General features: G+C 39.8%; 9 protein-coding genes across 9 annotated transcripts; 4 read left to right on the top strand and 5 right to left on the bottom strand. All coding sequences in view use genetic code 12, as the record gives it.

Annotated features, from left to right (window-relative positions):
* Nucleotides 1-93: 93 nt before the first annotated feature.
* Nucleotides 94-819, top strand: KGF57_003264 (uncharacterized protein; the record flags this gene model as incomplete). Its single annotated transcript, XM_051752666.1, has 2 exons — nt 94-703; nt 761-819. 2 exons carry the CDS (start codon nt 94-96, stop codon nt 817-819), a joined length of 669 nt encoding a protein of 222 aa, XP_051608273.1.
* A 470-nt stretch (nt 820-1,289) lies between these two features.
* On the bottom strand, nt 1,290-1,559 carry KGF57_003263 (uncharacterized protein; the record flags this gene model as incomplete). The annotated part of the gene is made up of 1 exon (XM_051752665.1): nt 1,290-1,559. One exon carries the CDS (start codon nt 1,557-1,559, stop codon nt 1,290-1,292), a length of 270 nt encoding a protein of 89 aa, XP_051608272.1.
* A 188-nt stretch (nt 1,560-1,747) lies between these two features.
* KGF57_003262 (uncharacterized protein) lies at nt 1,748-2,791 on the bottom strand (the record flags this gene model as incomplete). The annotated part of the gene is made up of 1 exon (XM_051752664.1): nt 1,748-2,791. One exon carries the CDS (start codon nt 2,789-2,791, stop codon nt 1,748-1,750), a length of 1,044 nt encoding a protein of 347 aa, XP_051608271.1.
* Nucleotides 2,792-3,156: 365 nt separating this feature from the next.
* Nucleotides 3,157-4,515, bottom strand: KGF57_003261 (uncharacterized protein; the record flags this gene model as incomplete). The annotated part of the gene is made up of 1 exon (XM_051752663.1): nt 3,157-4,515. The coding sequence occupies one exon, from the start codon at nt 4,513-4,515 to the stop codon at nt 3,157-3,159; it is 1,359 nt and encodes a 452-aa protein (XP_051608270.1).
* Nucleotides 4,516-4,711: 196 nt separating this feature from the next.
* On the bottom strand, nt 4,712-6,580 carry KGF57_003260 (uncharacterized protein; the record flags this gene model as incomplete). The annotated part of the gene is made up of 1 exon (XM_051752662.1): nt 4,712-6,580. The coding sequence occupies one exon, from the start codon at nt 6,578-6,580 to the stop codon at nt 4,712-4,714; it is 1,869 nt and encodes a 622-aa protein (XP_051608269.1).
* A 1,863-nt stretch (nt 6,581-8,443) lies between these two features.
* KGF57_003259 (uncharacterized protein) lies at nt 8,444-9,619 on the top strand (the record flags this gene model as incomplete). Its single annotated transcript, XM_051752661.1, has 1 exon — nt 8,444-9,619. One exon carries the CDS (start codon nt 8,444-8,446, stop codon nt 9,617-9,619), a length of 1,176 nt encoding a protein of 391 aa, XP_051608268.1.
* A 188-nt stretch (nt 9,620-9,807) lies between these two features.
* KGF57_003258 (uncharacterized protein) lies at nt 9,808-10,206 on the top strand (the record flags this gene model as incomplete). The annotated part of the gene is made up of 1 exon (XM_051752660.1): nt 9,808-10,206. The coding sequence occupies one exon, from the start codon at nt 9,808-9,810 to the stop codon at nt 10,204-10,206; it is 399 nt and encodes a 132-aa protein (XP_051608267.1).
* Nucleotides 10,207-11,381: 1,175 nt separating this feature from the next.
* On the top strand, nt 11,382-12,152 carry TBP1 (TATA-binding protein; the record flags this gene model as incomplete). Its single annotated transcript, XM_051752658.1, has 1 exon — nt 11,382-12,152. One exon carries the CDS (start codon nt 11,382-11,384, stop codon nt 12,150-12,152), a length of 771 nt encoding a protein of 256 aa, XP_051608266.1.
* A 122-nt stretch (nt 12,153-12,274) lies between these two features.
* On the bottom strand, nt 12,275-13,771 carry APN2 (DNA-(apurinic or apyrimidinic site) lyase; the record flags this gene model as incomplete). The annotated part of the gene is made up of 1 exon (XM_051752657.1): nt 12,275-13,771. One exon carries the CDS (start codon nt 13,769-13,771, stop codon nt 12,275-12,277), a length of 1,497 nt encoding a protein of 498 aa, XP_051608265.1.
* Between the last annotated feature and the right edge of the window lie 1,078 nt (nt 13,772-14,849).

The raw sequence follows: 14,849 nt of genomic DNA, 5'->3' as shown, positions 1-14,849 counted from the left end.
ATCCCGCAAAATCGTTTTGACAGAAAAAAATGAAAACGGTTGGTCCATTCTTGGTCTTGCATCCGTAAATCATTCATACATACACAATCTTCCATGATCAGAGCCAGCACAAGACTAAGCTTTGCAAGATATTTAAGCTCTGGAAATAGGCCTCCGTCGCATTTCAACTCAGGAGAAATTCCTCAAACTTACAACAACAACAACAGCAACAGCAGCAGCAGCAGCACGGCACACACATATTCCCCTCCAACACCAATGAATACGTCCCCTTCGCAACAGCCTGCATCATCTTCCTCATCGTCCTCGAGTGCACATGAAGGATCAATTAGAGAAATCACGGGCTTGCTAGCCATGTTTGCCCTTGCGTACTTAGCCATTGACAACTATTCAGAACGAGTCAAGATTGAAAAACTCCACCACGACACAACCGCCATCAATTTAAAGGCTCTTCAGGTACAGCAGTTGAATCACGCCCAAGAAAGGAAGAAACGCGACTTGACGATGCTTCAGGAACGTAGGGAAATTGCCAAACGAGATTTCAGAATGGGCTTACATATCGCCATGTTGAGGAAACAACTCATTGACGTGGGGATGAAGCCTGTTGAACTAGACCAAGCTATCAAGGAGTTTGAGAATAGTGTCAAAGCTGACAATTCGATAAAGAATGTCAGTGGGCAGTATCTCTGGCTCGACGATAAATCTGGTATGTTAGATTTTAACAGAGTGTTATGAAACGTGCTTTACTAACCTTCCCATCTAGAGTTTAAGCCATACTTGCCAGACGCTATGGAATATGACAAAAGCCGTAAAAGTAAATAGACAATACACAGAGGAAACAACATGCTCCCTAATTGCCCAACATGTTGCAAACACTTCCAGAGGTCGTGCGCGGCTCCTCGGAATAATTCCTCTCATCGCCACCATACTCTCATGATGTATGGAAAAAAAAAAAATTTCCATCTATTTTTTTTTCACCTATTTTGTTTCCTCTTCTTCTTCTTCATCAATGTCTTTAATTGTTGGCGCCCATTAGAGTCACGGTTTATATGGTATTTTCTTCTACATATTAACTACAATCACTCTGTGATTACTTTCGTGCTCGGGTAAATGCCATAAATTGAAAATTTCCAATGTTTTTACCAGCCTTGTTTTGTTCGTGTCTATTTGTCCAGATGAATTGACTACGCGGTTCTAAACATACATTATATGAGGATGTAGGTTTTGTTTATGTGTATTGGGGTTGTGAAGGTGGGTGACGGGTGATCATTATACAATTATAGAATCCTCCTTCAAGCTCTGCCCTGTTTGATCATTTCGGCGTCGATTTTACCCAAGGATCGTTGTTCCAATTTTAGTTGTAGTAAGTTGAATTTGGGACAACAGACGCTTTTGGCATCACGACCATGCTCTTCGTAGAACTCTTTGCAACATTTATATAGAGCATCGATGTACTTTGTGCATTTGGATTCGTTGTATCCGTTACCTTGAAGGCAATCTTGAATGGCGCACGCTTTGGCCTTGCATGTTTGCGACAAATCTGTCTCGCAACTTTCAGACATTGTTATTGGAAGACAATGTTCACTGTTGTATTGGTCAGGATTGATGAAGGAGTGGTTGTTCTTAGTGTAAGAGAAACGAGTGCACCGCAAACGACGTCATTTTCCGGTTAAAGCAATCGCCAATATATATATATATATATTTTTTTTTTCTTTTTTCACTGGTTCGATCTACACTAAAAAATTCGACTCTATTCTAATTCAGATTTATCCAAGTCGGTGTGGTAATCATCCTCATCATACTCGCTAGGCTCACGTATAACCAATGGCACAAACTCCTTCTTTGCTTCATTCTTCTCATTCTTGAACTTGTTACTAAAGAAGATCAAACTGGCGAGAAACAAGGACACCAACAATGTAATCAACCCCCATCGAGACAAGTACCATCGCAAACTCTCAATTTCGGATCTGATTGCCGAATCTAGCTCAGTAGTAATCTTGTGATTAGTCTCTTGAATTCTTAAGAATAGTTTCTTTACATTCAATGTATTTTCCGATTTCTGCTCATGAATCGCCACTTGTGAATCATTGCGAAGTTTCAAATTATCGTTATTCAATTCATCAGATATGATGTTGAAGTCTCGCTCCAAAATGTTGACCAATGTGATCAATTCGTTGATATGCTGCTCTCTACTTCGCGTTATGTCAACCAAGATTTCCTGTTGAGCACTTTCAAATAAATACTGTTCACTCTCCATCTCATGTTTTTGGGCGTATATCGTCGACAACTTGGACAACTTTGAGTTCAACTGGTATATTAGTAGCTTTATTATGGAATCTGCTTGTGCTTCCGTGAACCCGGCTTCGGTAAGTCGCTTGAACACCTCGTATGTATCAATGTATGGTTCCAAATTATCAAAGATCTCGGTCAAAAAGTCGTCCTTGCTTGAGCCCTCAGGTATGACTTTAGCTTCACCAGGAACTATCTTGTTACTCAACTCATTATTAAGCGCATGGAGACTGGGTCGTATGGCGGAGGCTGCGTCAGGGCCACCTGCGGTCTTAGATTGCTCGGTTTGCTTCTTGGAATCATTGGTGCTGTTTTGGATTGAAAGCTTATTGCTTTTTGCCTCTTGTCTTAGCCTGTGGTACCTGGTAAAGCGTCGTATTGATGTGTTGTGGTTGTGATTGTGACTTTGAATATACTTGTTGATAAGTTGCCTATTGGTAGAACATTGATACAACTTTGACGTGCCTAAGTAGATATTATACAACCTTCCTAGACATTGTTTCATATTCAACTCAAACTGTCAGGACTTCCGCTGGTTCAAGAAGGACTTTGGGGAATATGCGGTGGATCTTTGTTTGGTGATGTCGGAAGTCAAGCGTTTAAGTTTGCTTGATTCTCTCCATTTCCTCGTTTTAGCGCGATATAACATTTTGTACTTGTTTTGCTTCTTCATTCACAAGACAACAGCAACAGCTACATACAGACGAAAATGGTAATACATAGCGAAAGAAAGAAAATAAAAAATAAAAAATAAAAAAAAGAACCACAATCTATACACACCCCGGCCCTAGCCTCTTTCATATATGTTGAAACAGTCGATAGTGGCGACTGCATCCACATTTCCATTCCATAAACTCACATGAGCTCTCTCTATCTGGCAGCTTCATGCACGAAAGTACTATTGGCCTGAGGCTGCTCAACTTTAGATGGTGGAGCATAAGGCTTCTCCAAAACGTAGTGATAGAGTGACCTCGAGAAAAATGGGAAACCAAATTTGAGATGCAAAAAATGAACCACTGTCATGCTCAGGGCGTTAGGATCTTCATCAATACAGGCGACACCCTCAAGCAGATGATTGACTCCACGACTGTTTTTTGGTGCAATTATGTACTCAGGTGTAGGTGGAAACTGATTGTTGAACTCTGGATCATCTGCCGTCAAGTTCTCCCCTTTTGAAGTGACAATTTTGTAGTTGGTTGTTCTAACACGGGAATCGCAAAGAATCACCGTGAGGGCTCTTTGGTCTTGATAAGATGTGATGATATCATCCAACGTGATCTCTTGTTGCGTAACTTCATATGTTTCAACCTCGCTTTCATTCACGGTATATGTTGCTTTTGAGAATTTGTTGACAACCACGATTTGTGGCAACATTCTCTTTAACTTTGCCAATTCTTGAGGATCACAAGCATTACTCAAAGCAACCAACTCTACCAATATTGCGTTCTTCACCGAGTCGATGAAGTCCGCTTCCTCCTCCCAACAAATTGCTTTCTTCTCAAAGATAGTTAAAGTCTCTATTGAAGGAACCAAGCAGCACCAAGTGATGTATTGCCCAATTTCTCTCAACAATCTTACTCTCTCCGAAGCAACGTGGGCTTGATATTGTGCAAAATACTCACTTCGGATCGCAATCGCATATTGAACATCTTTCTTCTGGGGAACTTGGATTTTTCTATCGGAGTCCAAGTAAGGTTGAGGAATCTCCGGAGGGGGCTTCAACAATGGAGGGTGGTAGTGCAAAACTAAACCAAGTGAGGATGGTGTGTTGGATTTGGGGACATGCTGCAAAAAATTGTCAAGTCCAATGGGGGTACCAGACCATGGGTTGAACACTTTCCAAAAGATCCCTGGCATTGAGGTTGCAACTTGCCAGTAAAAAAGTATCTCAGTTAACATATTTTGAAAATACAGCAGTGTTGTGATCCTGACGTAGTCGTGGATCAAATATCTAACATCCAAACGCAAAATACGGAGCAACTCAATTGTATGCAAAATCAACTCGTGTACCTCATACAACCTCATATAAACAAAGATGATGTAAGTCAACAAGATCTTGAAAACGTGTGCAACAAAAATGTCGTAGGTGGTGTAGTTTTCCTTGCCTGAATCTAAACCATGATTGTAGCTGGAGTAAATATTCAAACTTGTTGTTGGTAATTTACTGAGGTCTTGTACACCCGCAAGTGTCTCATACAACGCAGTCTTTTGTTTCCTATTCTTGAACATGTCAGTTGTTATTCAAAGTTTGGAGTGAACAAGGGAGGTGGGGGGGGGGGGAAGAAAACTGTTGCAAAAATAAAAAAATGTTGGTTTTCTCTTGAACTTACAAACAAACAGTTCACAAAAAATTGTAATATTAAGTGTACATAAAGGGTCTATTCTAAACAAACTGAAATGAAATTAAAGTCGCTTACGCATCCACCTAAGCTGCTTCGACTGCTTCCAAAAGCTCATCCAAATCACGTAATACTTCTACGTTTCCATCAATCTCTTCTGTGGTGCTGCTCTCCTCATCGTCATCTTCAGAATCAACAGTAACTGCAAATGAGTTGTCCTCGTCGACTGTAGTGTTCTTGCTTGGTATTATCAATTCCAATTCATCATCACCAACAAACTTGGCTTTTATTTTGTTGAATTTGATGACTTTGTCAAATTGAAAGTGCTTCTCAAAGAATACTTCTTGATTCTTGAATTCATTGATGAGATCTTCTGCGTCTTCTTGTAATTCTTCATCTTCAGAAGTTTCGGATTCTTCTTCTATATCTACTTCTGAGTCCTCTTCTGAGTCCTCTTCCGAGTCCTCTTCTGAGTCTTCCTCCTCATCCTCGTAGAATCCCTCAAAATCAGCAGTGTCTTCTTCTTCACCATCGATTTCATAGTCATCATCTGAATCTTCATTGTAGTTATCCCTTTTCTCCAATTCTTCAATCTGAGACAAGATGAAATCCCTCTTGGCCTTTTCAGCTCTACCCTTCTCTGCAGCGTTAAAGACCAAGGAGTCCTCATCACCAGAATATTCTTCTTCAGAAACCTCCTCTGGGTCTGCATAGTCGTACTCATCATCGTCCTCATCTTCGTCATCCTCCAAGGCATAGTTGATAAATTCTGCCGGTGTCAATTCAGTAACATCAACATCTTCTTCGTTCTCGTCCTCGGTTTCAGCACCATTGAAGTTCAACTTTCCCTTAATCACCAACTCATTCTCCTTTTTGAGGAACTCAATCTTCAATTCATCTCTAACCAAAGATGGAAATCTAACATTTAATTTGTACGAACCATCGTCTAATTCTTCCAACTGATAGTCTTGGCTGTCGGCAACATCGTCAGATAAATCAACTACAGAAAACTCTTCATCATCGTCCCTAATAACGTGTAGGTCATCATCATCATCATCATCCTCTTCTTCTTCTTCTTCTTCTTCTTCTTCTTCGCAGTCACACCCTGCGCATGGCAAGCTCTTGTAAATAGTTACACCCTCGTCATCAGATGATTCATCCTCGTCAGAGCTGTCAATCTCAATGTATTCAGGCTCTGAACCCAATTCTGAATCTTCGTCTCTAGATTCGTATTCATCGGGGCTAACTAATCCTTCTTCAAACTCCTGTCTAATGCCTTCAAGAAGCAACTTGTCATTCAACTTGTTGGTGTCAACGATGTAACCAATAACCTCGTCGTCGTCATCGTCTGAGCTGTCGTCCTCGGAGTCATCGGCCTCTTCGGTAAGGTGAACAATAGCTTCAACCCCATCTTCAGAATCACTAGCATCGTCAGAGTCTGAAGAACTTGAGCTAGCTTCCTCATCCTCATAATAAGCAACAATCTCCTCATTCAAATCATGGATTTCAGGAACTCCGAGTTCTTTAGCACTGACCAACTCGTCATCCAAATCAATGTAATATTCATCTCCATCGGAGTCCAATTCGACATCACTGGCATCAATGAATTCAACGTCCTCATCTGAGCTATCTACCTCGGAGCCATCTTGAGGTTTGAGGTCAAATTCATACACCTCTTCGTCTTCTTCCCCAGAGGAGGTATCGAAATCTTCTTCTAAACTGTCTTCACTTGAAGTTAACTCTTCCTCAACATCTTGCTTTTCTGTGTCATCGCCACTCTCTTCCCCTTCACTGTCTGGCTCTTCAACATATGCAAAACGTTTTGATGGTTGTTCGTGGTAATACTTTCTATATTGCTGCTTGTGAGGTTTTGCAACCCTAGCAGCTCTTTTTGGAGTAGCAAAACGAACCCCTTTCTTGTTGTACTTGCTCTTGTTTGGTCTTTGGTAAGTCATCTCTATCCTTAGTGTATAAGTAAAAGAAACAGATTGCAAAAGAAAATAAATGATGAGATTTAGCGAAAGTTCGGTCCCCTTAAATATTCATGTCAATTTTTTTTTTTTTTTTTCACATTGAAACAATTTTGTAATGAGATGCTGCGGCGCATTTTCCAAATTGGTACTTTGCCACCAGTATAGAAGGTTGAAGAAAATGACACAAATATGTAGCGCACACACAGAGAAAAATAAATTTTAAATTGCAAACTTCGCATTCACATTTGGTGGCGAAAGTAACACCACGGGTACCCACCATAGTTAACCTCCAGACATGAGTCCACAACTTGCCTCGAATGTGCAATTTGTAAACAAAATCATGGGCCACTTGTCAGCACGGCACGAAAGCTGTGTTTTCAAAGTAGCTTGAAAAGGTAAATGAATAACCACATCAGGACTGACAACGAATGGAACCTTTTGTTTAGGCTGCGCTTAAGTGTGGACAGGTTTCGATCGGGATCAGACAGACAGTCTTTTATTTGAGATCATCGGACAGTCTTTTTGAATTTGAATTCAGACAGTCATTTTTTGAAGCACAATCAACAACAAACGAATTTCAAATTGTTGAGCACTGGGGGAGGGAGGGGGGGCAGTTGTTTTGGTACTGGCATGTTGAGGATGTTGAGAAAACCAGGTTTATGATTCAATGAGAAGCTTGGCTTCGATGGTGGTGGTGACCCGGCACGTAGTAGACTTTTCGAAGCGGGATCTCGTGTAAGACGAACGTAGTCTGTTACGAAATGGTTCTGGTTCGCAAGCTGTTCCTGTGAGTGTGTCACTTATCTAACGACTCCAACTCGATACCGGCCATTGTGTAAGCTACTCCAATAGGTCGAATTCAAAATAAGCACTGGATATGACGTGTTACTCTAGCAACCATCGAACTGACCATTTTTCACTGTCGGAGAATGTGTCTGGAGAACTGTCTGAGAGAATGTCGGGGAATGTGTCAGATGCGCAATTGGCAAATCAACTGTGGCTTCGTGGCCACTCAATGAAGCGGCATCATTCTCTCATTGTCTTTATCTAACGTTATCTCGATGTTGCTTGATATGGAAATTAAAATTGGGTTTGTTTTGATTTCACGAATTTCGCGTCGACATTAAAATCAGACAGACAAAAATTGGTGTTTCAGACAGACAGACATTTTTAAGGATCCGGACACTAAACAGGCAGTATAATTGGAAGCACTCAAAGAGTACTCCTACTCTAACGCTGTGTTTTCATCACCTGATGAATTTCAGGTACCCTTGAGCTTTCCTTCTGAGAAGCAATTCCAAGGATATTGCTTTGAAATTTTGGTTGTGGTGGTTGTATGAACATTTTGGAATAAAGCGGTAAGTAGAGCTGATTTGGCATCTCCAGTTAATAAACGATTTCCATTATCAAGGAGCAATATTTCAGAGTACGGTAGGTGCTTCAAAATATCAGAAACTCATCCTCGCCAATATTTTGCCTCAACTTGTTGCGAAAAATTCAAGAAGCATAGACTATTGCTCTTTTCTTTTTTTCTTTTTTTTTTATCTCCAGTTTCTTCGAAGATACAATCTGTTATCTACTATTTCTATCAACTGAAGCTACATCACATTGGGACAACTCAAGTGCAAACCTACGTGGGCCCTCATCATACACACACTCTCATACTTTCACATGTCAAAAGAAAAAAAAATAATAGAATTTACCTCGCAACCGAAAAACATTTTTTTTTTTCTCTTCTTACCCCAAACTTTCATTTAAACCGACGAAACTACTTTAAATCATAGGTACTACACCCCCTACCATCGCGTGCACACAATCACCACAATGCCGGAGTTTTCACACCATATGAGAGCAGCTTTTGAGCCCAGTGAGACCAAGTTATTGACATCAACCCCTACTAGCAAACTATTGACGGATTCGCCGGTTTTAGCAACTGCTTTGTCGCAGATATTTCCATACATTTTATTAGTCGACGGAATCCTAGAAACGATTACATGGACAAACGAAGACCACTATCGCAACTTCTTGATTTTGACGGTGTATTCGTGTGTTGTGATGTATTGGAGCATGGTTAGCCATTTTTTGCTTCCCTTGATATTAGCATTGACATTTGCCAGTGTTGTTTGGCTGATCAGCTCAATTGTCTATGATTCCAAGTACGATGAGAAGCCAACGATAGAGGAGGTGTTGTATACCTTGCACAACATCACGATACGTTTTGAAATGATTTTCAGGCCGATTAAAAAATTCCCATTCACAATCTCAAATTATACCCGATTGTTAGTTGTAACGATATTGTTATCACCCGTGTACTGGTTTTTGGTAAAAACAGTGATTCCACCGCAAAAGTTCTTATGGTATTCTGGGATATTTGCGTTGACGTTTCACAGCCCTCATGCGTACGCAATCAGACAATTGCTTTGGAGATCGATATATCTCAGGCTTGTTGTTGTTTACATTACTGGGTTGGATGTCAAAGTGACGAAGAAGTATGATCCTAGTGAATACCAAGAAGTGTCAAGAGTACAAACACCAGCAACCAGTGACGCTGAAGGTGACGGGACGATTGCAACACCCACATTATCCAATTTCAAAATATTGAAAAAGAAGATGGTGTCACCTACGCAACTAAAACAAACTGTTGTGTTTGAGATTTTGGAAAACGAAAGACGATGGATCGGTTTAGGTTGGTCCTCTTTGCTATATCCTAGCGAGAGATCCAACTTCTGTTATGCGAATACACTTCAACCAGCACCTCCAATAACCATCCACAAGGAAGACTTCCCCTTCCCCATTTATGAAAATGATATTTATTCGTATCAATGGGAATGGCTCGATAAGGATTGGAAGTTGGACACCGAGTTTAATAAATCGAAATCTCAAGATGGCTGGGTGTATTTTGACACCAAGTGGGAAAATCCTCGATACAGAGATGGGTTTAGTAAATTCACGAGATCTAGGAAATGGACTAGAACTGCGACTTTGATGATTGATAAGCAAAGTACCGTTTATGATGAGTGATTGAATACATAGGAATCTCGTACGTTTTTAAACAATGTCGTAGAAAAGAAAGTCGTGACACATTATTGTCGCAATGTTTTAAGTGGAAGGAAAAAAAAAACGAGAAAGGAAAAACTCTAAGTTTCTCTGAAGTCATCTCTCTCTCTCTCTCTCATGTCAATCCTCCAACTCATCTCGTAATCGCAACCATGAGTTCGACATCCAATCTAGAGTTCGACAAGATACCGAAAAAGTACATTGATCCGCTTGCGCCAAAGGATAAGAGTGAAGGACCCAGAGTCAATGGGAAGGACTGGAAGATAAAAAAGGATGCATTCAGGGTGAAAAGCTTGGGAGTATCGAAACCAAATTCATTTCAACAGAGAGAGTTGAAGAAGCTACAAGAACAACAGTATAAAGAGAGATTGAAGGAACTTAAAGAGGAGAAAGAGACCGCTAAGAAGCAAAAAATTGAGGATTTGAAAAGAAGACGTGAAATCAAGGCGGAGAAGGAAAGGCACGAGAAGTTGGCAGCAAAGATGCACCAAAAGAAGGTGGAAAGGTTGAAGAAGCGTGAAAAGAGAAACAAGCTCCTTAAAGAGCGATAGGTCGATGAGCAAGGGGCATATCCTCGACGGGTAAGTTTTCTATCAGCTAACACGAAGATGTACTTGGAATGGAACAAGAATGGTGGCTTGGCTTTATGTGATTTGTCCGTCAGTGTCTACCGTTCTACATGATTAGCTCGTACCTTCAAATGCTGATAGTGAGTGTTCCTTGTCGTGTTATTTTATTTCATTTGTACTTTTTGATAATTTATATAAATTATACGAGCAACAGTTACTCTAAATTATTGTGGACTTTCTTTTTATTATTTTATAGTTATTTTTATTTTTATTTTTTTCTTTTTCTTTTTCGCCACCGAAGCTCAGAGAGAGAAAGAGAGCAAAGAAATTTTCTCTTTCCTTTTCTTTTTTTTTTTATCTCACATCCATGCATCAACAGTTTTTTTCATCGCTTACCCGGCCTGTTGGCAGAAGTATAAATAGGAGCGAGATTTCCCTCACTTTTTGCGAATTCAAAACATTTGAAATTATATATTGTTCCTGCATACAACCTTTTTATCTTTTTTATTTTTTTTTTTCTTTTATTAAAGAGGTACTCACACTAAGAGACAAATCAGCAAACCCCATATACACACCCCCATTATTAAGTTAACTGGGGAGACACTATTTTCTATAGGAAAGTTCATTTTCATCTACTTCACTTCCACTCAGAGGGATTTTCTTTTGTTTCACAACCAGCAAAACACCATCACTTGGACCACTATTTTGTTTTGCATTTATTTCCTTTACAGACTGAACGAAAGGAAAAGAAGCAATTTACACACAAGGTAGTTATTTGAAAGAAACGGGCTTTGCATTGGGGAAAGAAGAAATTCATTTGAGCTTCTTTTCTGTTTATTTTTTCCCGATATTTGTATTCTTTAACTACTGCTATTGCACGAAGGAATAGGGGTATCGATCACAACACGGACTCTTTGGGCCTTTCATTGTATTATTTTAAATTCATTTGCGTTTCTTTTTGAGACAAACAACTTTTTATTTTTTTGACATCAATCGCATTTGGGATACATTGACTTGTTCATCTCGAATATAACAAGCACAACAAAATTTTGCATTCATCATATTCATAGCTCAATTTTGATCTTGAACTTCATTTTTTCTTTTTTGCATACAGCAACAAAAACAACTTTCATATACACATCAACTTACTATCAAACATGGACTCGTTAAAGTTGCCACAAACTGCTGCTCAAGCTAAAGTGTTTACAGCACCAAATTCCATATTATTTCCCAAAGGTATAGATGCAGAAACTGAAGAAAATGACAGCAAAGACTTTGTTGCCAATGGCGCCAATGGCGCCAATGCCACGGTGAAGAAGGAGAAAAGTGCCGACATCATTGACTCAAAACAGCAACAGCAGCAGCAAGAAGATGACGGTGCCACGTCTGGAATAGTTCCCACGCTACAAAATATAGTCGCCACCGTGAATCTAGATTGTCGGTTAGATTTGAAAACCATTGCCTTGCATGCACGTAACGCCGAATACAATCCAAAGCGTTTTGCCGCCGTCATTATGAGAATCAGAGATCCTAAAACCACAGCCTTGATTTTTGCAAGTGGTAAAATGGTTGTTACTGGTGCCAAATCCGAAGACGATTCGAAATTGGCATCGAGGAAATATGCGAGAATCATACAAAAGTTGGGATTCAATGCCAAATTCACTGATTTCAAAATTCAAAATATCGTTGGGTCATGTGATGTCAAGTTTCCTATTCGGTTGGAAGGATTGGCTTTTTCACATGGTACTTTCTCTTCCTATGAGCCTGAATTGTTTCCTGGTTTGATTTATAGAATGGTTAAGCCCAAGATTGTGCTTTTGATTTTTGTTTCGGGAAAGATTGTATTGACTGGTGCCAAACAGAGAGAAGAGATTTATGCTGCTTTCGAGGCTATATATCCGGTATTGAGTGAATTCAGGAAATCATGATATTTGACAAGTTCTGTCACTGTTTCTTCAATTTGTAGATGTAGATTAATATAGATGATGCATAACTTGCAGTAATGGGTCTGGTGTCAAGAAGTATGGAGCAGTTTGGAGTGTCCCCATCTCTAAGTAAAGTAATCGTTTATTGCTTTCAGTTTGGTGGTTCTATTAGCCACTTTTCTACTCGTGTATACCAACTTTGGTTTCTTCGCAGTAGTGGATGTTTCTGTGGTTTCTGCGGTTTCCGCTGCTGCTGCTGCAACCTTACTGGACTGTGATTCTGGAGTTGCCAGTTTATCCAGTGATGATGTGACTGGATCAACACTTGATGCAGAAGTAGCTCCACTGTCCAATTGAACTGGCCTCTTTTTTCCATTACCAAACAATGTGGATATATCCCTTGTCCTGTTCAATTTAAAGTGATTCTTTGCTTCAAATGAGAGTCTAGGGGGATTTCCAATGAAAGTTGAGTCCGTTGCCACAGTAGATGGACTGTCCTCATTCCATAGACTGAAATCGGTGAACACGGGACAATGGTCACTGCCGAGAATAAATGGCCAAATACCGGCATTCGCCACGTGCTGTAGCATCTTTATCGAACTACACAAGATCAAATCTATCCGTGAACCGTAATTGATTTGCCTTGAGCTTGTCAACGTGTTCCAAACAGTGTACAATTTCCGCCTTCGACCTTGAACATACCTTGTTGTGTCATAAAGAAAGTGGTTAGCAAATGAAGTGGCAGTAGGAGCTGGTGCCTCTGTGTTGTGCTGTACCAATGAACGTATGACATAGTCATTCAATAACTCGCGAGCAGGGCGTGATTTCTTGAATTTGCAGCATTCGTCGTAATTTGCAAGTTCAAAAGCACATCCATCGGTAATATCAGTGATTTGTTTGGTCTCTAGTCGGTCATTGATACCTTCGGCACTATCAATCAAATCAAGGCACACGTTAATATCACCCATAATTATAACATCCTTCCCACATTTGAATTTCAAGTTATGGCATCGTTGCAACAACTGCTGTAGGAACTGTAGTCTATACACTTCTCCTTCTTCTGTCGCCAGTGAATTTGCCGGACAATACAATGCGAAAACAACACAGTTGTTGACCAATTCAACAACAACACATCGTCCTTCACTATCGATGTGCAACCCCTGAGTTTCATCAATGGTTGTGTATCCGCCAATACTCTCATCTTGCAACCTGTATGCTTTCCCATTTTTGTCAGCCAACCACCCACTCAAGCCTTCTTCAGCTTTTACAACACTGAGATATTTCCGTTCTGTTGGAGATTGCGGAACGCGTACAAATAATCCAACACCACTATATCCTTTCTTCTTTGCTGGAAGACTAATGAACGATCGATAGTTTTTCAAATGGCCAATGTCTTTCAAGGAACCTAAAGACTGTTCTGTCAATTTCAATTCTTGCAAGGTGATGAGGTCTGCTTGTAGGAGATCAAACATGGTGTTTAAGTCGTTATTGATCTTGTTCCATGGATGATAGTTGAACACTGTCTTGATGCCATTAACGTTGAAAGAGACAAATCGGATAGAGTTGGCATCTTTGGGAGAGATTTTGGTAAACGGTTGCTGACGTGATATCAGATCTGGCATTTCCTTGGAAAGAATCGTAGCGTTTCGTATCATTGAACGAGCTTAGACAGAAATTTGTTTTTTTTCTTTTTTGTATTTGCGTCGTGCCCGCGTTTCAGCTACGACCATTACCTCGATTTAGTTCTTTTATACACTGTGACTAACTATCTGCAAAGGGACTACAGTATGGCCGTGGAGTGAGTGACTCTCATTGAGCTACTTTAATGAAAAAAAAAATAAAAAGAAAAAAAAGATAGTCGTTTCTAGCTCATATTTGTGAAAGAGGTGGATCAAGTTCTGTGTATAACGAATTTGAGTTTGGTTATCGTAGTAAACGTAACTACACTTCTTTTAACTGAGATGTCCAATAGCGCCATAGATAGATTATTGATGAGTAGCGATGATGCAATGCTTGTTATTTTTGATGTATAGTTGTCTTTTCAATTAAACTTTGCATCGAAGAAGGACGCAGACGATTCTTTTGCTTTGATCCACCAAGTGAAACTGTTTTGTGGGCGGCGTGCTGCTACTGGATTGGTATCTTTTACCTTTGTCACATTAACTTTTAACAAAGAAAAGTTCTAGAATCGATATTTATCAATTAGAGTTCTCAATGGGGTCTATTGTGTCTGTCCATTGTTCTTCTCATTTGTTACCAAATAAAGAGAAGACTAGTACTACTATTTGATGTCAAAAAAGAGACAACAATAGGCTGCTAAAGCAACGCGTAGATTTAAAAATAGTTTGCTACTATTGTGGAATTGAAAAGTTTTATTGTTGTTGTTTGATGATGAAGCAAAGAGAGATCTTATAAAGAGAAAGCGAGAGAGAGAGAGACACACAAACAAACACACAGAGGATGTGTGTGTGTGTGTGTGTTATTGTGTTTTGTTTACACAAACGCGTCTGAAGAAATTATTTATGAGTAGACGCACACGACCTGTGTAAATGAAATTTCTTTTCTTCTTTTTTCATTTCGATTCGTTTCAGACAATTGTAGATCTCTTGTCACTACAATATAATATACTACAACTTCATCCACACATATACATACATATACATATATACATCAACTCGACGAGCCAAACACTTTGTCTTC

Source organism: Candida theae (assembly GCF_024610275.1).
Source record: "Candida theae strain CBS 12239 chromosome Unknown scaffold1, whole genome shotgun sequence".
NCBI classification, from domain to species: Eukaryota; Fungi; Ascomycota; class Pichiomycetes; order Serinales; family Debaryomycetaceae; genus Lodderomyces; species Lodderomyces theae.
Note: the sequence above shows the minus strand (reverse complement) of the source record. Positions and strands in the feature narration are given on the sequence as shown.